At 34.1% G+C, this 24,478-nt stretch overlaps 4 protein-coding genes across 4 annotated transcripts; 2 read left to right on the top strand and 2 right to left on the bottom strand.

Annotated features, from left to right (window-relative positions):
• The first annotated feature begins 1,500 nt into the window (after positions 1 to 1,500).
• LOC102580517 (3-ketoacyl-CoA synthase 11-like) lies at positions 1,501 to 3,289 on the top strand. Its single transcript, XM_006350665.1, has 2 exons — positions 1,501 to 2,208; positions 2,504 to 3,289. The coding sequence occupies exons 1-2, from the start codon at positions 1,501 to 1,503 to the stop codon at positions 3,287 to 3,289; spliced, it is 1,494 nt and encodes a 497-aa protein (XP_006350727.1).
• Positions 3,290 to 6,477: 3,188 nt separating this feature from the next.
• Positions 6,478 to 14,178, top strand: LOC102580867 (3-ketoacyl-CoA synthase 2-like). Its single transcript, XM_006350666.2, has 4 exons — positions 6,478 to 6,580; positions 7,546 to 8,073; positions 12,948 to 13,090; positions 13,393 to 14,178. The coding sequence occupies exons 1-4, from the start codon at positions 6,478 to 6,480 to the stop codon at positions 14,176 to 14,178; spliced, it is 1,560 nt and encodes a 519-aa protein (XP_006350728.2).
• An 840-nt stretch (positions 14,179 to 15,018) lies between these two features.
• Positions 15,019 to 16,599, bottom strand: LOC102581202 (3-ketoacyl-CoA synthase 20-like). Its single transcript, XM_006350667.2, has 2 exons — positions 15,901 to 16,599; positions 15,019 to 15,783 (listed from the first exon to the last, which is right to left on the bottom strand). The coding sequence occupies exons 1-2, from the start codon at positions 16,597 to 16,599 to the stop codon at positions 15,019 to 15,021; spliced, it is 1,464 nt and encodes a 487-aa protein (XP_006350729.1).
• Positions 16,600 to 19,245: 2,646 nt separating this feature from the next.
• LOC102581538 (3-ketoacyl-CoA synthase 20-like) lies at positions 19,246 to 20,814 on the bottom strand. Its single transcript, XM_006350668.2, has 2 exons — positions 20,102 to 20,814; positions 19,246 to 20,019 (listed from the first exon to the last, which is right to left on the bottom strand). Exons 1-2 carry the CDS (start codon positions 20,792 to 20,794, stop codon positions 19,246 to 19,248), a joined length of 1,467 nt encoding a protein of 488 aa, XP_006350730.1. The 5' UTR covers positions 20,795 to 20,814.
• Positions 20,815 to 24,478: the final 3,664 nt, after the last annotated feature.

The following is a 24,478-nucleotide window of genomic DNA, read 5'->3' on the forward strand; positions in this document are numbered from 1 at the left end:
AAAGTTTAAAGGGAAACCTACTTATCCAGATGCGATTAACCCTTACTTACGAGACACACAAGTTTTTCACGCATATGTTTTAACAATAGCCATTCTCCATTCATGTGGGGGATTTTTGGGTTTAGCAAGGTGTGAATGGGAAATAAGAAGAGAAAATGGAAAGTGGGGGAACCAATTTTGGAGGGAAAATGAAAAGTCATTGCAAAGTGCAAATGATAAGTCATTGCAAAGTGCAAATGAAAAGTCATTTCTACCATATTGGTAGAAGAAAGGAAATTGTTGTCCTTATATTAGGAAACACTTCCTTTAGTTCTTAAAGGGTTAAGAAGAAGGTGCCCCCTCGCGCTGTCGTCGTCGCTCGCTCGGCTTAGGCTTCGGATTTGGATTTGACAAATGATGTGATTGAATGATAATATTTATGGACAAAATTTATTTAATCAATCTTGTTAATTCATTTCTTTTCTCTTATAAATTAATTCAGAATGTTAGTTAAATAACATAATTAATTTGGTGCAACAAAATTTATTTGAAATTCACTTGTAACGGTAAAACCGTTCTGAAGGGACCTGTTCCTTCCGAAAAGTCGTTACTTTTCCCAAAAGACACAACGTTTTGGAAAAAATGGGTCTGAACATATTTATCTGAACAAACGCGTTCCTTACTGTAAATGGCTATAAATAAGAGGTCTTTTTCCGTTTTTCAAATACTGAATTTTTTCCTCTATGCATACATTTTTCTTACATAAACAAAATTGACGATTGACTGAGTCTGTGTGTGCTCTTGTTGTTGTTCTTGCGTTCGCTGAATTTATTGAAGTTTGAGGTACCGCTACTTCTCAAACAGGTTAATCCGTTTTATCTTGGGAGGAATTAATCTGCAACCTCGGGTACAGTGAGGGAATTAAATATCTTAGGGAAACACAGTGATTTCTGTGGACTCGAATTAAAAACATTCTGTCTATTTCATCTTTTTCTGTTTCTGTATTTTTGACTAACCTGAATACATGAGATAACAAAATTATACTCCTTCCGTCCCATTTTATATGAATTAGTTTGATTTGACACAAATTTTATGAAAGAAAGAAAGACTTCTAAAACTTGTGGTCTAAAATATTTGATAGATGTTTTTGTGGCGCTATAAATCATTTAAACTGAGCATTTTAAAGTTAAAGTTGTTATATTAATATATAAAAATGTGTCGTTCTTTTTTTAACCGAATAAAAAGAAAAGTAAGATAGTTATTAATTTTGTGATAGCCTTGTTTTGAACTGAAGAACTATAATTTCATGATTATAATTAATCTTGGATGGCTAGCTAGCCTTGTTTTGAACCAAACAACAAAAGGGTAACCTTGTACTGAAAATAATTCGAAGTCAAATTAATACTTGATCCAAGTTAGTCATGAAAAATTGTGGCTAATTAAAACAGTTCGTTAGAAAACTTTTTAAATTTATAAATAGAGACAACAAAACTTCCTTTCCTCTACATCCTTTCAATAGCAATGGCACAAAATGTAGGATCCAATTTCTTCACTGTTAAAAACTTAAAACTTGGATACCATTTTCTAATCTCTCACACACCTTACCTCTTTATCATTCCAGCCATTTCTGCTTTGGGATTTTATAACCTTTTAACTATGACTACCTTGGAAGACTTGAATAATCATATTATTCTTATGCTGAAATCTTGGCCAATTATTATTATTATTATTATTTTCTTCGCCGCTCTCTACTTGATCAGGGGTCGTCCAAGAAACGTTTACTTAGTCGATTTTGCATGTTACAAACCAGATGAGGCGGATATGATGAGCAAACAACAACTATTAGACATAATGTCATTAACTTTTGACGACGAAGCTGTACATTTACAGAAAAAAGTATTGGAGAAAAGTGGTTATAGTGACAAAACGTATATTCCAGAGGGTATCAGAAGGCTACCTGAAAAGTTATTGACGTTTGAAGAGTCTAGGAAGGAAACAGAAAAAGTCATGTTTGGAGCCATAGACGATTTATTGGCGAAAACAAAAGTGAAGGCTCGTGAAATTGGAATAATTATAGTGAACATTGGCTTATATAATCCAACACCCTCTCTATCCTCTATGATAGTTAACCATTACAAGCTTGGATCGGATGTTCTCACTTATAATATCAGTGGAATGGGTTGCAGTGCTGGACTCATTTCTATAGACCTTGCAAACCGGCTTTTGCAGGTTAGTTCACTATAACAAAAACAACTTTTCGCGGCAATAAATAGACATATTAATAAAGAGTGCTAAAGTCTTTACCGACATTAGTTAAGTATCATTAGATTCAATGTCGCTAAAGCCTTTAGAGACATATACAAAGAATGCTAATTGCCGCTAAAAATATATATTTAGCGGCAATTGTTAATTAATTGCTGCTAAAAAATATTTTTGATGTAGTGGTTAGACATTTATTATTACTGTATCCATACGTTTGATTCTATGTATATTCATATACTACTTTGTTAAAATTGTAAAACAGACACAAGTCAGTGCTTATGCGATGGTAGTTAGCACAGAGAGCATCCATTGTGGTTATTATCTTGGAAAGGATAAATCAAAGCTTGTATCAAACTGTCTTTTTCGTATGGGTGCTGCTGCCATTCTCCTCTCTAACTGCTTCTCAGACTCTCGTCGTTCCAAATATAAACTTATGCACGTTGTGCGTACACATAAAGGAGCTGATGACAGAGCTTTCAAAAGTATATATCAAGAACAAGATGAAGATGGAAATATTGGCATATCGCTCTCAAAAGGCCTAATGGTCGTAGCTGGAGAAACTCTCAAATCAAATATAACAACTCTCGGGCCATTAGTCCTTCCTATGTCCGAACAACTTCTATATTTTGGGTATTTAATTGCTAGAAAAATCTTTAAATTGAAGAATATCAAGCCTTATATCCCGGACTTCAAGTTGGCGTTTGAACATTTCTTCATTCATGCTGGAGGAAGAGCAGTGTTGGATGAGATGGAGAAGAATCTTGACCTCACGGAATGGCATATGGAGCCATCAAGAATGACGCTTTACAGGTTTGGAAACACATCGAGTAGCTCGGTGTGGTATGAATTGGCCTACTCTGAGGCGAAAGGGAGGATAAAGAAGGGCGATCGAGCATGGCAAATAGGTTTCGGGTCAGGATTCAAATGCAACAGTGTTGTTTGGCATGCCCTGAAGACTATTAATCCTGCTATGGAGAAAAATCCTTGGACTGATGAGATTCATGACTTTCCAGTTAATGTCCCTCTAGTCATGCCTCTTTCTGTTTGAATATTTACTTGTTAGTTGTCCCAAATGGGAAATAATGGAGTAATTGTTTACCTGTAATAATAAATATGGACATTTATAGCCAACTCTCTAATGTAAATACTGCTAAAGGCTTTTAGCGATTATGAATACAATGGTATTAACTCAATGAAAAATCTACTGCATGCCACTACTAAATGTGTCTTTCGTCGTAGTGGATAGGTTCATTACCAGTACTTATGATAGATTATGTTAATGATTAAAACCAAAAATATGAGTACTATTTTTATGTCAAATTCTTCTCTTTCTGTATATCGGTCTGTCTCATGAACATACACAAAGTATAAATTCATGACCTAATGATAGACGACCTATGTCTAAAGGCAGAGAAATCGACACCATCAAAGCGAAAATTTGAATAATAAGCTTAACAAAAAATAATATTGCAGATTCTTTTGTGAAATAAAGATGGTTAATGAAATTTTTTATTAGTTAAATGCAATAATGTATATATTTATTTCAATTTGATGAAGTTCAATCATCTAATTAGTCTTATCTCACTAATATTGCCTTATAGACAATATTTGCTTTGTATAGTTCTTGTCATCTAACCAGATGTGTTTTCCATGTGTATTCCACGTTAAATTGTTTAGATGTAATATGAACATGTGAAGAGAACAACTACATTTTATGTATTCACATATTTTCACATTTGTTGTGAGTAATTTAAAAAAAAAAAAAAAAACTCAAAACATTTTAAAATAATATTTTTTGAAGTTAGAAGATCTTGTTAATTTGATAATACATTTGTGACATATATAATACTTTAATTAAATACAAATACTTTCCCAAATAGAAATATAGATTTGCATTAATGAAAATATCTATTAAATAAATAATAAAAATTAAAATAATACAAACTTCAACTGTCGTTATTACAAGTCATATGAACTTTTATTCGTGTAAAATACTAAAATATTAAGAAATAGTAAATAAGTAAAACAAAATGGTAATGTTTGTATAGTAATAACTATTTTGAAGCAAACTTTATGAAAGTCTAAATCACATAAGTAGCATTGATAAATAGTCATTCTTTTGTCTTGAGCATCAAAAACAAACTATGACAATTATCTAAATTTTGGAAAAGATACTTAGAAGCATATATCTACATCACAAGAGAAATTGTTAACAAAAACAAAATAAATTGATACTACATCATGTTAACTTCATATATTGGAACATTACATACTAATGTATATATTAAGCAAAAAAATAATTATTATATCATCAAAATAATTTTCCTCAAGTACTCGAGGTTATAGAATATACCCTCTTAGGATAGAACGACTTACTTCATCAGAATAGTGGTACCTCATATTTCGCTGAACTTCGAATTCACTCTATGACAATAAATCACACAAAAAAATTTAAAATGCAAGAAGAAGAAGAGTAGATGATTAAAAAAATTGTGGTTGAAAAATGAGAGGAAGTCCCTCTATTTATAGTTAACAAAGGGTAGTACAAAAAAATGGTTTTTGTGTCTTATCTGAAAAGTCATGACCTTTTCGGGAAGTCACAATCCTTTGGAAAGTCACAACTCTTTGAAAAAGTCACAACTTATTGAAAGAGTCACAACTCTTTAGAAAAGTCACTACTCATCGAAAAATCACAACCCTTCGAAAAAAGTCACAACTTGTCGAAAAAGTCACAACCTAAGTTAGGGATATTATAGTAATTTAACATTCAATTTAGGAGTTCATGTTTTTAAGGTAATATAGAAGATTTGCTTTGTATTTTTCTTGTCATCTAACCAGATGTGCTTTGCATGTGTATTCCACGTTAAATTGTTTAGATGTAATATAAACATGTGAAGAGAACAACTACATTTTATATATTAACATATTTTCACATCCGTTGTAAGTTTTTTTAAAAAAAAAAAACTCAGAACATTTTAAAATAATATATTTTGAAGTTAGAATTTCTTGTTAACTTGATAATACATTTGTGACATATATAATACTTTAATTTAATACAAATACCTACCCCAATATAAATATATATATATATATATATATATATTTGCATTAATGAAAATATTTATCTCATTAAATTAACTATTATATAAATAACAAAAATTAAACTAATAAAAACTTCAACTGACGTTATTACAAGTCATATGAACTTTTCTTTGTCTAAAATACTGAAATATTAAGAAATAGTGAATAAGTAAAACAAAAGGGCAATGTTTATATAGTAATAACTATTTTGAAGAAAAATTCATGAGAGTCTAAATCACATTAGTAGCGAAATAAAGTCATTCTTTTGTTTTGAGCATCAAAAACAAATCGTGACAATTCTCTAAATTTTGCAAAAGCTATTCAAAAACATATATCTACATCACAAGAGAAATTGTTAACAAAAACAAAATAAATTGATACTACATCATGTTAACTTCATATATTGGAACATTACATACTAATGTATATATTAAGCAAAAAAATAATTATTATATCATCAAAATAATTTTCCTCAAGTACTCGAGGTTATAAAATATACTCTCTTAGGATAGAACGACTTACTTCATCAGAATAGTGGTACCTCATATTTCGCTGAACTTCAAATTCACTCTACGACAATAAATCACACAAAAAAATTTAAAATGCAAGAAGAAGAAGAGTAGATGATTAAAAAAATTGTGGTTGAAAAATGAGAGGAAGTCCCTCTATTTATAGTCAACAAAGGGTCCTTCGAAAAAATGGTTTTTGTGTCTTATCTGAAAAGTCATGACCTTTTCGGGAAGTCACAATCCTTTGGAAAATCACAACTTATTAAAAAAGTCACAACTCTTTCGAAAAGGCACAACTTATTGAAAAATTCACAATTCTTCGAAAAAGTCACAACTCATTGAAAAAGCACAACCCTTCGAAAAAAGTCATAACTTATCGAAAAAGTTTCAACTCATCGAAAAAGTCACAACTCTTTCGAAAAAGGCACAACTTATTGAAAAATTCACAATTCTTCGAAAAAGTCACAACTAAGTTAGAGATATTATAGTAATTTAATATTCAAGTTAAGAGTTTATATTTTTAAGATAATATAGATAAAATAAAATAGGTGCAAAATACAAATATCGGAGCAATTTTGATTGTGTTCTTAAATTTCAGTAATTGGACATTATCTACGGTTTAAGATCGATACATATTAGCATCAACATGGGAGACGAACGGGGAAATCCTGAATCTCATCTGTCCAAGAGGTTTTCCTTTTTGGCTGCATCAGCAGTCCTTCTTTATCCTACCTTTGGCCTCGGAATAGGCGAGCTACTTGAACCTATAAAGAGTCATTCTTGAAGGCTCCTTAAGAGATTCTTCTGAAGCTCATCTACCACACCTCTTCCCCCCTGCAGAAATGCTCGAACGCCATTTTGAAATATGGTTTCATTTTCCTCTTTTATCTCATAGTTTAAATTCAAACCAAAACCAAATAAAAATCAATTTAGTTAATCTGTTTGGTTCGAATTTCGATTTGAATTGATTTTTAACCAAATTGGGAATGTCCCCATTTACGGTAATGGTGCATTTGTGACTTGTACAAAGAGATAAGTAACCAACCTATTGCAGTTGTCCAAAGTACTCTGTTAAGCTACCAACCTATATAATCTCAGATGAAAAGAAATTGGGTTACAATGTAACTGCTTTTACGTACCAAATTTTGTAGCCTTTTTTAGCCCACAAAAGTACACTAATAAGTCATGTACAATTATTGATGATAATCTTTTTTTTTCTCAATGTGCAAATGCCTCGTTCAACTTTTTAAGGAGGTTTTTATGAATGAATTTAAGTTAGAACTCTTTGATGTTGTTTGGTTACCAAGATTAGGAGATTTGGCTCCTCTTCATTTCCTTTCTCTCATCTTTTTCCCCAAGTTCTTATTTGGACGAGAGACATCTGTCATAAATTTAAATCAATGGTTGAAATCTAATAAATTAAAGATAAGTTTTAACCATGATTAAGATAATAAATATTTTATATAATTACTTTCAAAATATAAGACAATCCCCAAGTATAGCAATTAAGCTAATTAAATTTGGGGGCATTTTTTTCCACCTTTGGTTATTGATATATGCTAATATTGATATACCTTTTATTTATTTCATATAATTAATTTCGAGATAACCAATCAGACTATGTGAGTTAGCGTGACTTGGTACTTGTGAAAACTTGGTCATGAAAATGGTGGCTAAAACAGTTCCTTTGAGAACTTTATTATTTTATAAATAGAGACAGCAAACTTTCCTTTCCTCTACATCCTTTCAATAGCAATGGCACTTTACCTCTTTATTATTCCAGTCATTTCTGCTCTGAAATTTTACCTTTTAACCCTTACAACCTTGGAAGACTTGAACAATCATATTATTCTTATGCTGAAATCTTGGCCAATTATTCTTATAGTTTTCTTGGTCGCCGCACTATACTTGATCAGGGGTCGTCCAAGAAACATTTACTTGGTCGATTTTGCATGTTACAAGCCAGACGAGGCGGATATGATGAGCAAACAACAACTCTTAGACATAATGTCATCAACTTTTGTAGACGAGGCTGTACATTTACAGAAGAAAGTATTGGAGAGAAGTGGTTATAGTGACAAGACGTATCTTCCAGAGAGCATTAGAAGGCTCCCTGAAAAGATAATGACGTTTGAAGAATCGAGAAAGGGAACAGAAAAAGTCATATTTGGAGCCATAGACGATTTATTGGCGAAAACAAAAGTGAAGGCTCGTGAAATTGGGATAGTTATAGTGAACATTGGCCTGTATAACCCAACTATAAAGACTGAATGTGTGCTGAAAATAGTATATTTATTAATGAAGGCAGCAAGGTATTAAATAGAGTTACAGGTAAGACTCCTACACGAACTGAACTAAAGTAATCTAAATAAATAATAACTGCTGAATTAGTAATGCAATCCTAATACGACTAAACTACTAATCCTAATACGACTAAGCTACTGAGTGATGTCCTAATGCCAGATGTTCTAATACGCCCCCTCAAGTTAGGCGATGAGTCACCAAGCCTAACTTGAACAAATTAGACTCAAAAGCAGATTTAGGAAGTGCCTTGGTGAGAGTGTCAGCAATTTGATCAGCGCCATGGACATGAACAACACGAACCCTTTTGATGTCAACATAGTGGCGAACAAAGTGAAAGTCCACGGCAGTATGCTTCACACGGCTATGGAGAGCAGGATTTTTGCTCAAGAATGTGGCTCCAAGATTGTCACAATAAATTGTGGGTAGCTGATATACCGGAAAGTGCAACTCATTTAAGAGATTGGTGACCCATAAGGTTTCAAAAAGTGCATTAGCTACAGCCCTGTATTCAGACTCAGTGGAGGATCGTGAGACAGTATTTTGCTTCTTTGAGGACCAGCTAATTGGATTGTGACCAAGAAATAAGATGTAACCAGATGTAGAAACTCTATCAACGATGTCCCCACCCCAATCTGCATCAGAGTACACATGTAGATTGAAATCATCAATAGGAGTAACGTGTAGGCCGAGTTGAATGGTACCACGTAGGTATCGAAGAACACGTTTTACAGCCTTCCAGTGAAGGTCTAATGGTGCTTGCATGAATTGAGAAAGCTTGTTGACTGCATAGGCTATGTCAGGTCTAGTGAAGGATAGATATTGAAGCCTACCCAAGACTCGGCGATAACGTGTAGAATCAGTCAAGTGAGTTCCATCAGACAAGGTGAGTAACTCAGATGCACTCATTGGCGTGTTAACACTCTTGTAGTCGGTCATTAGCTCATCATTTAAAATTTCATTCACATAATTTGTTTGGGTGAGAATTAAACCGTTAGAGCAGTATATCACTTCAACACCAAGAAAATAATGAAGATTACCTAAATCTTTAATAGAGAACTTAGAAGCAAGGGAAGCGATAACCTGATTGACACTTAAGATATTGCTCCCAGTGATAATAATATCGTCGACATAGACGAGAACGAACAATGTATCACTTACACCATGTCTGACTAGTAGTGAGGCATCAGATTTTGTCTTAACAAAGCCTATCGATGAAAGGTAACTAGTGAGGGCATTGTACCACACCCGAGGAGCTTGTTTCAAGCCATAGATCGCCTTTCGCAGCCGACATATATGCATTGGTTTGTCATCACTAGTAAACCCCGGAGGTTGTGCCATGTACACTTCCTCTTCCAGGTTGCCTTGGAGGAAGGCATTATTGACATCCAACTGGTGAAGATGCCAGTTGTGACGAAGTGCCACAGAGAGGACAATGCGAATTGTGGTGGGCTTGACGACTGGGCTGAATGTGGCATGAAAATCAATGCCCGGTCTCTGAGTAAAGCCTTTTGCAACCAGGCGCGCTTTGTATCTGTCGATGGACCCATCAGCATTTCTTTTGATCCTGAAAAGCCACTTGCAGGATACAATGTTTTTGGTTGGGTCAGGAGGAACAAGTTCCCAAGTCTGATTTTTAATTAAAGCATCAAATTCATGTTTCATTGCATAACGCCACTCGGGATGTTTTTGTGCTTGTTTGACAGTAGTGGGTGTGACAGTGGGGTTCAATTTGGCTAGGTAATCAAAAATATGTTTGGGTTTGGTGATATTGTTTTGGGATCGAGTGACAGCACGGGTAGGAGGAGACGGACATTGAGGCGGTGAAGGAGCGAGTTCCAACTCGAGGATAGGACAGGTTGGTTGAGGAGCCATGGGTGTTGGTGGGTTGGTGTTTCTACGTTGATAGACACGGAGATGAGACAAGCTGCTTTGTGTGTTGGTTGGGATCGGCGTTTGTAAGTTTGTAGGGAGGTGTGGTAGTGCTAAACGCAGGGAAGTAGATATAGAAGAGGGGTTCTGGGAAGTGGGAATTATTGAAGATGGGGAAGACAAAAATTTACCTGGAGAGGAAGGAGTTGCAAGAGGTGAATCTGTTGCGTCCGCTGCTGATGCATTGTCGGATAAGGACTGTGAGTTTGAGTTGTCTCTGGACTGGGCTGGAGATGAAGCAGACGGTGATGGGAAATCTGGAATTGTGCTTGCTGCTATTTCTGATGGAGTTGGCAGATCAGTAACTATGGGAAGTTTGGGTGTGGGGTTCGACGAACTTGGCATTGTTGTTTTTGCCCATTCTAGGTGAGCTGATTTAATGGTAGTATTGGCGAACAATGTCTTAAATGGAAATACATCCTCAACAAATCGCACATCTCGAGATAAGTACACCTTTGCAGAAATTGGGTCAAAACACTGGTGACAGTGATGGGATAATGAGAAACCAAGATAGACACATGGGGTAGATTTTGATTCAAGTTTATTTTTGGAGTATGGTTTAAGCCATGGATAGCATAGACAACCAAAAATCCGTAGGGAGTTATAATCAGGTGATTTTCGAAATAATCTTTGGAATGGGGATTGATTATCTAGGTGAGAGGTTGGAAGGCGATTGATTAGGTAGACAGTGTGATGGCATGCAAATGACCATAATTGGGGTGGGAGGGACGCCTCATGTAAGAGTGTTCTTGCAGTTTCGACGATATGACGATGTCGGCGTTCTGCAAGTGCAACTCGTTGGGGTGTATAGGGTGGGGTGGAGAGGTGTTGAATGTCGTGATGTGAAAGATAGGATTCAAGACTTTTATACTCAGCTCCGCCATCAGTATACAATGATAAAATTTTGGTGTCAAAATGTTTTTCCATCATAGGATGAAATTTTTGAAAGATCTCTTTAACTTCACTTTTCTTTGTAAGTGTGTAGAGCCAAGTGTACTTCGTATATTAATCAACAAAAATACAATAATACAACTTTTTGTCAAGAGATAAGACTGGCGATGGTCCCCATAAATCACTAAAATAATTTGAAGTGGTTTAGAGCTAGACAGTGATAATTGGGTAAAAGGATACCGATGAGCTTTATTAGATAAACAAGAATTACAATGAAAGTTTTTGTCTCGCTCATGAAACGGTAGCGAGAATTTATTTAAAATAAACCTAAGAACTCTAGAGTGAGGATGTCCAAGACGTTGGTGCCAAGTAGTGAGAGGACTGGATGTGGAGATAATGTGAGCTTGGGGATGTGAGACAGGCCACTCATACAGTCCATTGTTGGTCCGACCGTGCACCAGTGGCTTCCGCATTTGCAGATCCTTCAACAACAAAGTTAAAAGGGAAAAAAATTCAATAGACTTAAGATTGTCTTGACAAAATTTAGAAACCGAAAGAAGCTTGCGTTTAATGGAAGGTGCACACAGAGTGTGGGTTAGCTTAAAAACATTATTTGATGCATTTAATTTAGTAGAACCAGTGTGAGAGATAGGAATTTTATTACCATCACCCATGGAGACATCCTCGTTACCGTGGTATGGCTATAGGTTGTGCGGCTCTGTTGTGATGTGATGGGTGGCTCCTGAGTCAACTATCCAGGGGTTGGTGTCCGCCGTAAACCCAGAGGCATAGTTGGCTTTTGCTTCAAAGTGATTATGAGACTTCGAGCGGCAAACATTGGCAGTGTGGCCAATTCTATTACATAGTTGACATCGAGTAACACCGTTCGGATTGGAATTGGACTGCCATTGTGTTGGAGTGCTTGGACGCGAATTTTGGCGCCATTGTTGAGAGTTGTTGGTTTGTTTACGATTGTTGCGATTATTGGAGTTGAATTTGGTGGGAGTAGCAACTGCAGCAGTGATGGTACTAGGTAGTTTCTTAGCATCCTCATGGCGAAGGAAGAGTTCAAAGTCCAGCAGCTTTTCAAACAGTTCCTCATAGGAGATAGCCGTATCGCGTGCACGAATGGCAGCAGAGATCTCACGAAATTCAGGACCTAGACCACTGAGTATTTTGACGATGAGTTCAGGATTGGAAACAAGAGCACCAGCAGTGGCTAACTCATTTGAAAAAGACCGAATAGTGTGAAGATATTCAGTAATGGAGCGAGAGTCCTTAGTGACACGAGCAAGCTGATCACGCAAACTGAAAACTCGAGTTTGAGATTTGTTCGCATAAGTGGTATGCAAAGCATCCCAAGCTGATTTAGCCGAGTCAGCGGCAGCAACAGTAGGGGCAATAGTGGGTTCGACAGAAGCCATGATGGCATTCTGGATGAGTTGGTCCTGACGGAACCAAGTTAAGAAGGCAGGATTAGGAGATATATTTGTGCCAAGAGTAATCGTGCGACTGGGGGACGGAGTGGTTCCATCGAGATGGCCAAAGAGGTTGTAGCCATACATAAGCATGGAAAATTGGGCTTTCCAGGTGGCGAAGTTGTGACCACCGCTTAGTTTGATGGGTAATTGGGATGCAGGATTGAATTGAATGATAATATTGGTACCCGTGGTGTTATCAGCATTGACAACTCTGAGATTGTTGTTACCATTGGTCATTGTTGCTGATCTACGTGAGGAAAATAAAATTTGATCGTACTCGTTAGAGCGTGAAGAGCCCTGATACCATATAAAGACTAAATGTGTGCTGAAAATAGTATATTTATTAATGAAGGCAGCAAGGTATTAAATAGAGTTACAGGTAAGACTCCTACACGAACTGAACTAAAGTAATCTAAATAAATAATAACTGCTGAATTAGTAATGCAATCCTAATATGACTAAACTACTGATCCTAATACGACTAAGCTACTGAGTGATGTCCTAATGCCAGATGTTCTAACACCAACACCCTCTCTATCCTCCATGATAGTTAATCATTACAAGCTTGGAGTGGATGTGCTCACTTATAATATCTGTGGCATGGGTTGCAGTGCTGGACTCATTTCTATAGACCTTGCAAATCGACTTTTGCAGGTTCGTCTAACGTTTTCTTTTTCTTGGAAAACAGTTTTTGCAAAAAATTCAAACATGTTGAGTAGTTGTGATTTTTTTCAAATATTTGTATATCAAGTAAATGAATTTTGTTTTCTTCAAAATTGCTCTAGAAAAACTCTCTCAAAAAAGTACTTATCGGAATTTTATGTTTCAGAATTATCAGGAGGAACTGGTTCAACATATATAGATTTTTGCAATTTGAATAGAAGAACATGACTCTGTAAAGATTTTTCGTGTGTTATTTGTATAACTTGTTTGTTCTATCGAAAATTGTAAAACAGACACAAGTGAGTGCCTATGCGATGGTAGTTAGCACAGAAAGCACCGACTCTGGTTACAATCTTGGAAAGGATAAATCAAAGCTTGTATCAAACTGTCTTTTTCGTGTGGGTGCTGCTGCCATTCTCCTCTCTAACTGCTTCTCAGACTCTCGTCGTTCCAAATATAAACTTATGCACGTTGTGCGTACACATAAAGGAGTTGATGACAGGGCATTCAAAAGTATATATCAAGAACAAGATGAAGATGGAAATATTGGCATATCGCTCTCAAAAGGCCCAATGGTCGTAGCTGGAGAGACTCTCAAATCAAATATAACGACTCTCGGGCCATTAGTCCTTCCTATGTCCGAGCAACTTCTATATTTTGGGTATTTAATTGCTAGAAAATTTTTTAAATTGAAGAATATCAAGCCTTATATCCCGGACTTCAAGTTGGCGTTTGAACATTTCTTCATTCATGCTGGAGGAAGAGCAGTGTTGGATGAGATGGAGAAGAATCTTGACCTCACGGAATGGCATATGGAGCCATCAAGAATGACGCTTTACAGGTTTGGAAACACATCGAGTAGCTCGGTGTGGTATGAATTGGCCTACTCTGAGGCGAAAGGGAGGATAAAGAAGGGCGATCGAGCATGGCAAATAGGTTTCGGGTCAGGATTCAAATGCAACAGTGTTGTTTGGCATGCCCTGAAGACTATTAATCCTGCTATGGAGAAAAATCCCTGGACTGATGAGATTCGTCACTTTCCGGTTAATGTCCCTCTAGTCATGCCTCTTTCTGTTTGAATATTTACTTGTTAGTTGTTCCAAATGGGAAATAATATAATTGTATTGTTTACCAGTAATAATAAAAAAGGACATTTATAACCAACACTCTAATGTAAATGTTGCTAAAGGCTTTTAGTATTATGAATACAATGGTATTAACTCAATGCTAACTAGAAAAATCTACTGCCACTACTAAATGTGTCTTTCGTCGTAGTGGATAGGTTCATTACCAGTTATGATAGATTATGTTAATGATAAAAGGGAAAGGGGTATTATATACCCCTCAATTTTGCTATTTAAAGTTGATATACCCCTTGTTACAAAAGTGACTCACACACCTCTACCGTTACAAAAGTGACTCGCATATATTCCTACCGTTAGAAAAATTGGTCACATACACCCTTTTCATCAAACGGGAATTTCTTTATATCAGTCTCTGTCTCTCATGAACATACACAAAATATTAATTCATGACCTGATGATAGACTACCTATATCTAAAGGCAGAGAAATCGACACCACCATATGTTTCATTGTCAGATTATAATCGGAAGTTGGTATAAAGTGTGAGGATTCATCTTCTTCTTTTCAACAATCAACGACTAAATCTGAGAGATCATTGTGCTGGGAAAAAAAACATAGCAACTAACCAGGGAAGCAATACTAATCCTACAAGAAAGGAACAAGAATAGTAAATAGTACGATTATCAAAACACAACAAATAACAGACAAACACCAGTAGGCCTAAACCCTTGAAAAGCAAGTTTACACTCCATTGTCTACTACGTACTCCGGATGGAAGCCACCACTTCATCATCCTCGATGTCTCCACTTCCCTGAATTATATACTATTTAAGCATCAACATGGGAGATGAACAGGGAAATCCTGAATCTCATCTGTCCAAGGGTTCTTTTCTTTGGCTGCATCGACAGTCCTCAGCGCACCCCATACAACACTGTTACATTTGAAGCCTGATCCAAAACCAATTTGCCATACTCTGTCACCCTTCTTTATCCTCCCTTTGGCCTCGGAATAGGCCAAACTGTACCAAATTGAGCTACTTGAAGTGTTTCCGAATCTATAAAGAGTCATTCTTGAAGGCTCCATAAGAAATTCCGGGAGGTCAAGATTCTTCTGAAGCTCATCCAGCACAGCTCTCCCCCCTGCATGTATGCAGAAATGCTCGAACGCCATTTTGAAATCAGGGATATATGGTTTCATTTTCCTCTTAAAGACCTTTCTCGCGATTAATGAGGCGAAAAAGAGTAGCTGCTCGGACATTGGGAGGACTAAAGGGCCAAGAGTTGTGATATTAGTTTTTAAGGCCTCACCAGCAACTGCCATCAAGTCTTTTGACAATGTTACGCCTTTCTTTCCATCCTCATCCTCTTCTTGGTAGGCACATCTATAAGCTCTGTCATCCGCACCTTTATGGGTACGGACAATGTGCATCAGTCGATATTTGGAGCATCTACGATCTGATGAACGATTTGAAAGAAGAATAGCAGATGAACCCATCCGGAAAAGACAATTTGGTAAAAGCTTTGATCTCTGCTTCCCTAAGTAGAAGGCCGTTGAGATTATTTCTGTGCTTACTACAAGTGCATACGTGTTGCCTTTCCCCTGTTATGTAAAGGCTATTTACATTTTGTACCAACAATGTTGTTCGAGTAATTTTGATTGAAATGAAAAAATATATTTCCGTCAACCAACATTTATATCAACTTTAAATTTACCAACCTGTAAAAGCTGGTTAGCAAGGTGGACAGAAATGAGTCCAGCACTGCAGCCCATGCCAGTAAGATTATAAGTAATCACATTGACTCCAAGCTTATAATGGTTAACAATCATGGAACAAAGAGAAGGCGATGGATTAAACGCACTAGAATTCACAATAATAATCCCAATATCTCCAATCTTCACTCCCGTTGTTTTCATCAACAGATCATCTATAGCACCAATTATAACATTTTTTGCTTCATATTGGTTACTACTAAGGGAAAATTTAAATGGCATACTTGAGCCATTGTCATCGTTGTGAATGTACGTCTTATCACCTAAACCTGACCTCTCCAAAATTTTCTTTTGAAACATTAAACTCTCTTCATCAAACATATCGGACAATTTTTCTATCAGATATTGTTTAGACATCATAAAACGTTCATGTGACTTGTAACACGCAAAATCGACCAAGTAAACATTTCTTGGACGACTCATCAAGTATACCATGGTTAAGAAAAAAACAATAATTGAACAAGATTTCAATATGGCAAGATGGTTCATGAGATCTTCAATAGTAAGAGTTGAAAGATGAAGTAGCATGGCAACAAGAACTGGAACAATGAGGAGATAAATTGCATTTGATATTAAGTAATGGTATCCAAGTTTTACATATTTGATTTGATGGACTTGTGCATAATTAGGAGAATTTTCTGCCATTGCTTTTGGAGAATAGATGAGGATTAATGGGTAAAACAAGAAATAATTGATCAGTTCCCAAGTAGATCAACATTAATGGATTTAAAGAGTGGAAATTAAAATAGACTTGTCCACACTACTAAAAAAAATTCACTATTTTTCCAGAAAATATTTAATGGTTAAAATTAAGAAATTGAAGTAATTAAAACAGAAACTTTAAAGAGCAAAGTCCACAAGCCACAGGCTGCCCACAATTATAAAGCCTAAACGCTTCACTAGTATGCCTATTCGTGTTTTAGAACGTGGGGCGTGAGGTGAGATAAAATAAGGTGAAATATAAGGAGTAAATTCATGAATCTGTGAAGCGTATATGTCATGGATTTTTAATTTATGATTTTATTATTAAGTAGATAAGTAAAAGTAAAATTTGTAATAATTATGCAAATAAATTCAAATAAATCACTAATAATATCGAAAAAATAATACGTATTATTTGAGACGAAAAAATAATAGTAGTCGAAATAATTTTTAAAATGAAACCATCCTCAAGTTCGATATGAAAATTGGTAATTACATATTGAAGGAAAATATATTTTGACAAAATATGTTTATAATTTATCCAACATTTGACATGTTAGCTTTTAGAGAATTCACACACATATATATGTGTTAGATTATCACTCTCAAGCCCAAACATTATAAAAAAATTATATATAAAAATGCTAATAGCATATATAATTTTAATTGAATAAAATCATAAATAATAACTTTTATATGATCAGAACAACACTAATTTACAAATATATAGATAGATTTAACTGTCTATAATGATTATTAATAATTTGCAATTGCATATTTAATCAAATAATTAAAATCTTAGAAATAGAGTATTTTGTTCTTCGATAAAAAAAGTCAAAAATATCTTTAAACTATGTAAAATGAATAAAAATGTCCTTAGTTGATAATTTGGTCCAAAAATGTCCTTATTGTTATTTAATGGGTCAAAAATACTCCTTTTCAAATAAATATATTATTTATTTTCTTTTTAAACACATTCTTTTACTAATGATGATTTTTTAAATTAGAATATATTTATCCTACTTCAATTCGACAAGACTAAGAAATAAATATACTTTCTATTTTATTAGATTTTTTTTATCGTTATCTAAATGAAAATTAATGAAAGGTTACTATAATCTCGTATATGTTGACATCCCTATTTTTATAAATAAGGTGCAACATCGTGGGACTCATTAAAAAAATAATTCAATTAAATTAAATTTAAAAGAATTTTAGAAAAATGTATAGTGGCCACCTAGTTTTAGGATAGTTAGGAAATTAATTAATTAATATACGAAACCAATAGATTCTAGATAAAGGTTCAAGTGATCCCAAAAGGAAGGTATTAGCACTCTTCAGAATCTATAATTGCGGTCTTGACTTAACTCATTTTTTCAATTTGAGTAGGATACAAAAATAATTGCACAATAGCACAAGTATGCTAAACATGAATATACACACAAAAAATAAAGTAAAGCAACAATATGAGAAACGACATAATATTTGCCTAACATCAATAATATATATAATAATAAATCAAAGAATATTATTCGAATGTCTTCTTTGGGAAGCAATTTTGTATACCTATAAAAACACTTAGTAAAAGTGTTAGTAATGAATTAGTATAAATCAAAATAAATGACTAAAAATAAAACTCTTCTTTTGAATATGAGAGACCTTGAAAATCGACTATTCAGGCCAATTTTTAACTTGTAATATATAATGTAAGTGAATCTAAACTAAAATTTTCATTTTTTAATATTCGTAGACTGATGAGATTCAGGACTTTCCAGTTCATATCCCCGCAGTCATGCCTCTTTCTACTTGATGATTTTTTACTTATTAGTTGTTCCAAATGGGAAACACTTTTGCTTAGTCAAGGAGTTAGCTCCCTATGATCACTAACTAACACTATAACAAGTAAAGGATTTAGTGTCAATTATTAAGTGACAACAATATTATATTCCACGCCCCACGGTAATAATTAATAAATATGCCAACCCTCTATGTAAATGTCGCTAAAGGAAAAATAAAATAAAATAAATAAATGTCGCTAAAGGCAATAGAGATAATAGACAAGAAGGGGAACAATTCTCAGGGTCGCAATGGTAACAAGATAGGAATTCATCTCTGTTGCCACAAGAGACTAAAGATTATTAGGCAACATCTGATGAATCATTTCCACATAAATGGTAAGAACGATGCCATCAATTGGAGAGAATATGATATCTTTTCTACATTGTTATGAAATTTAACAACAAGACAGTGGGAAAAAAACATAGCAACTAACAAGGGAAACAGTACAAATCCTACAAGAAAAGAACAAGATTAGCAAATAGTCTAAATCGAAACACATTTAAACAACAGACAAACACACCAGCGCATGCATGCCTAAACCCTCGTACGTAAAGCAAGTTTAACACTCCACTGTCTACTACTCTAGATGCAAGCCTCTACTTCATCATCATCATTATTGTCTTGGAGATATCCAAATTCGAAAAACTTATTGGTGCTCCACATGACTAAAATTACAAAATTTTAGGTGCAAACTAGAGCAATAATATTGATTGTGTTCTGTAGTTTCAGTTATTGACCATCATATACTGTTTAAGCATCAAGATGGGATCGATGAACAGGGAAATCCTGAATCTCATCTGTCCAAGGGTTCTTTTGTTTGGCTGCATCGACAGCCCTCAGCGCACGCCACACTACACTGTTACATTTGAAGCCTGATCCAAAACCAATTTGCCATACTCTGTCACCCTTCTTTATCCTCCCTTTTGCCTCGGAATAGGCCAAATTGTACCAAATTGAGCTACTTGAAGTGTTTCCAAATCTATAAAGAGTCATTCTTGAAGGCTCCATAAGAAATTCCGGGAGGTCAAGATTCTTCTGAAGCTCATCCAGCACAGCTCTCCCCCCTGCATGTATACAGAAATGCTCAAACGCCATTTTGAAATCAGGGATATATGGTTTCATTTTCCTCTCAAAGACCTTTCTCGCGATTAATGAGGCGAAAAAGAGTAGCTGCTCGGACATTGGGAGGACTAAAGGGCCGAGAGTTGTGATATTAGTTTTTAAAGCCTCACCAGCAACTGCCATCAAGTCTTTTGACAACAACACGCTTCTCTTTCCATTTTCATCCTCATCTATATAGGCACATCTATAAGCTCTGTCATCCGCACCTTTATGGGTGCGGACAACGTGCATCAGTTGATATTTGGAGCGTGGACGATCAGAGGAACGGTTTGAAAGAAGAATAGCAGATGAACCCATCCGGAAAAGACAATTTGGTAAAAGCCTTGATCTCTGCTTCCCTATATAGAAGGCACTTGAGACTATTTCTGCGCTTACTATAAGTGCATACGTATTAGCTTGCCCCTGTAATTATATCATTTTATATATCAGTAATTGAGAATTATATACGACTTGTTTCTGTTAATTTGTATGAAGAATTACGAACCTGTAAAAGCCGGTTAGCTAGGTCGACAGAAATGAGTCCAGCACTGCAGCCCATGCCACCAAGGTTATAAGTTATCACATTGACTCCAAGCTTATAATGGTTCACAATCATGGAAGAAAGAGAAGGCGATGGATTAAACGCACTAGAATTCACAATAATAATCCCAATATCTCCAATCTTCACTCTCGTTTTCGCCAACAGATCATCTATGGCACCACATATTTCCTCCTCTGCTTCATTTAGGTAACTACTAAACGTATATTTAAACGGAATTGTATCTATCGGAATGTACGTCTTATCACCTAAACCTGACCTCTCCAAAATTTTCTTTTGAAACATTAAACTCTCTTCATCAAATATGTTTGACATATTTTCTATCATAAGTTGTTTAGACATCATAAAACGTTCATGTGGCTTGTAACACGAAAAATCGACTAAGTAAACGTTTCTGGGACGACTCATGAAGTATACCGTGGCGAAGAAAACAACAAGAGTTGAGCAAGATTTCAACATGGCAAAATGGTTCATGAGGTCTTCAATAGTAAGAGTTGAAAGATGAAGTAGCATGGCAACAAGAATTGGCACAATGAGGAGATAAATTGCATTTGAAATTAAGTAATGGTATCCAAGTTTTGCATATTTGAGTCTAACGGAGAGAAGAAAATTGGGTAAATTAGGAGCATTTTCTGCCATTGCTTTTGGAGAATAGATGAGATGAGGATTGATTGGCAAAACAAGAAAGAATTGAGTATGATGAGTTTCCCAAGTAGATCAAGATTGTAGATTTAAAATGTGAAAAATTAAATAGACTTGTGCACACTACTAAAAAATCATTAATTTCCCGCCTGAAAAATGTAGGCGGCTATTTTCACAGATATTTTGATTGACTAAGTGAGAAAAAAGAAAAAATAGAAAAAATTTCATATAAAAAATTAGAAAGTTCTCCACTATTTCGGTGAAAATATGTTTTTTGCCATGCATTTTTTCCAGTGAGCTAGTTTAGTAAGTGAAAAAAATCATGTTGTATAACACAAATTTCCGGCTATTCACGATAGGAAAAACCTTGTTTAGTTCCACTCAACCGCCCTCCTATTACATTATAGTTTGTCATGCATTAATTGATACTATAATTATAAATGCAATGCTAAAGTCCGTTATATCTATATTAACTTTTAAGTATTGAGTTTCCATTTCTTACCATAAAAAAGAACAAATGTAGATGGAGAATAATAGAAAAAAGGTTGTTGTGAACGAACTAGCTAGATATCTAAGGTGTAGATGTCTAATGGAGTTAATTAAGTAGAAAATAATGCGAAAGTGAAAAATAACATAATGTGATCACACAAAATTAGGCTTAATTGTTTTAACATATCGAACTGAACTTTTTTTATATTTAATATCTACTTTTAATTGTCAATTACTGAAATCAAACTCTTAAAAGTATCAAATTGAATAGTACCGAACGTCCACCCACCATATGCTTCTTGATTCAGGACCAAAAATTAAAAATGCGACTTTTATGTTTTTGTATAAGTATTGCAATTAGAGATGAATCTGTGTTTAAATTATAGATTTAACCTTTAAGATTTTTAGTATTAAATATTATAATATAGAAATTTTGAGTTCAAAAATATTTATTAAAATTTGAAAAAAATTTCACCATTGTAACTTCAATTGACACAACACGTCTATATCGGCAAAGTGCACTTATTTAATATGTGTAATTTTAAATTCATTCTCTTCCACGAATAAAAATATATAAAAAGTTAGAAGATAATTAAAATTAAGACATTGTAATAATTAAAAACAGAAACTTTAAAGTGCAAAGTCCACAAGCGTATCCGTGTTTCAAAAAGTGGGGGTGTGAGACAAGAAATTTTATGATACATGGAGCTAGATTTAATCTTCGAAATACTAGGCATACGTTTCATAGATGATAGATTTATGAGACGTATATTTTATATGTGTTCAATTTTATGATTTTATTATTAAGAAAATAAGCAAAGTAAAATTTATCACTAATAATAAAATCACCATTATATGGAGCTAGATTTTATCACTAATAATATTTATTTCAAAATTATAATTATTATTTGAGATGAAAAAATGGCAAAGCTGAGATAATATTTAAAATGAAATCACCATTCATATTTCATCAATAAATTTTGATACGGTAATTAAGTATAAAAAAACAATATCTTGACACTATATGTTCATAATTTATCTAGCATTTAATATGTTAGCTTTAAGAAAAAATACATATAAATGATATATAGATCTACTGATCTCAAGCCTTAATATTATAAATTTGATGTCACAAGTCAATTAAGACATTCATATTACTCGTTAATGTTTTCCATATATATATGCATGATAAATAATTCTTAACCGACCACATGCTTAAAAGTAAATAAGTAGTCAAAGTTTTTAAATTTGGGTTTTTGGGGAATTTGGTTAGATTAATTAGCTATGATATACTTAGATACTTAATGATAATCGTAGAATTTACTATTACTATTCACACCTAGTAAGTAAATATCTAACATGACAATTGTTGCCATAAATAAAAGGCAGATACATGATTTTAGGGTGGACGTTCGATATTCAATTTAATATTTTCCAAGTTCAATTTTAATAGTTTGATAATTAAAAGTAAATATCAAATACCAAACTTTCAAAATTTGATACAATAAACCTCAATTTGATTTCTTTATGCGATTTTTGGTGATTTAAATTCACTCCTCACCAGCAAATGGTTTTCACTTATTTTCCAGAGTTTGATTGATAAATAAAAGTTTATGAAAGAGGGATAGTACTATCATCAAATCGGATAGCGTTATATTGAAAGTTTTAGTACGCAAGATTGGTAGTACTCCCTTCATTCCAAAATAATTGTCACATTTTATATTTCAACAATTAATTTAATTTATTTTAAAAGCTATATCATGTTAGATTGATTCGATATTTTAAAAATTAAATTTAGATATTTAAAAAAATGTATAAAAAATACTAAAAATTACATTATTTTTTTCTCATATCAATATGATGTAAAAATATATTTGTCCTACCCAACAAACCCTAAATAGTTGTGGGATTACTCCCGTATTAACTACTTGATAGCTTTTCATTAATTCTTAAAAGGCATTTGAGAAAACTATATATGGTCCTTAATTCATAAGTACGAAAATAGAATTGTCAACTTTTGTATCGGCGCGAGTTTAATGAAAACTTTAATTGTTCAAAATAGAGGCCAAAGTTCATAGGGGTCTAGCAAGGAGCTAGTTGCTAAAATTTCCTTCTGCAAAAAAAATAAATTAACTCTTTAACTAGCTAGCCTCTTACCACCAAAAAATATGATACCGTGGATGCGAGTGCTCCTTTCTTAATTAGAAATTTTAGGTTCGAGTCTTGGGAATGGAAAAATCTTTAATAGGAACCGCTTGCCAGGTTGCCCTCAAATGGAACCTTACGCAACACAAGTCTAGAATAATCGTACTCCAATACAAAAATCAAACACCAAATGAAGCTAAAATTTGTTTCTTTTTCTCAAGAAAGTTAAGAAATGATTACCAAAAGGGTTGAGTTTAATACTCATTGGAAAAAGGGAACTTACCTAAATTCCACTAGTTTAGGAATTAATTATTTAGATATACTTTAGTTTGTAATGTTACGTATGTTATCAAATTTTAGCGTGTCTAAATACGTTCAGATACATGTATCTAGAGATACATGGGGTCAAAATTAGGTATAATTTGTTCTAGATACATTGTATCCAAGTAAATTCGCATGTACCAGGGAGACATAACAAATATCGATCTCCTCTCTCCCATCTAGCTCGCCAATCTCCCACCAGATATGTATAGACACATGTATGTATCTAGTGTGATTCACATGTATCTAGGATACATATAAATCTCGCTCACCTCTTTCCCTATTTTTGTGTATCGGATAGCGAAAATACATGTATTTAAGTGTATTTTTCTCAATATACTTAGTGCTAAGATAGAATATTTTGAAATTATAGGTGATAATAATATATATAGTAGTGAAATATATCTAAATATGTAGTGGGAAAAAATACAAGATCATCCGGCTCGTCTTCTCAATGCTTTTGACCCAATGATTACGGCCCAACATAAGTCACATTCAAAAAGAATTTTCGGCCCAAAAGGTCATTAAAGAGGAACTTACAAAAATGACTACAGTTTTAGGGTTATTAAATTGGAATAGTTATAAGTATGATATTTTCAAAAAAAAGAGGCTACATTTTATGTCTATATTTAAACTATAGTTATTTTTGTAAGTTCCTCGTTTATTATATTTTGATCCTCAGATATATGTATCCGGTGTGCCCAGATATATGCTAAGCAGATACAT

This window comes from Solanum tuberosum, unplaced genomic scaffold, assembly GCF_000226075.1.
Source record: "Solanum tuberosum cultivar DM 1-3 516 R44 unplaced genomic scaffold, SolTub_3.0 scf00125, whole genome shotgun sequence".
NCBI classification, from domain to species: Eukaryota; Viridiplantae; Streptophyta; class Magnoliopsida; order Solanales; family Solanaceae; genus Solanum; species Solanum tuberosum.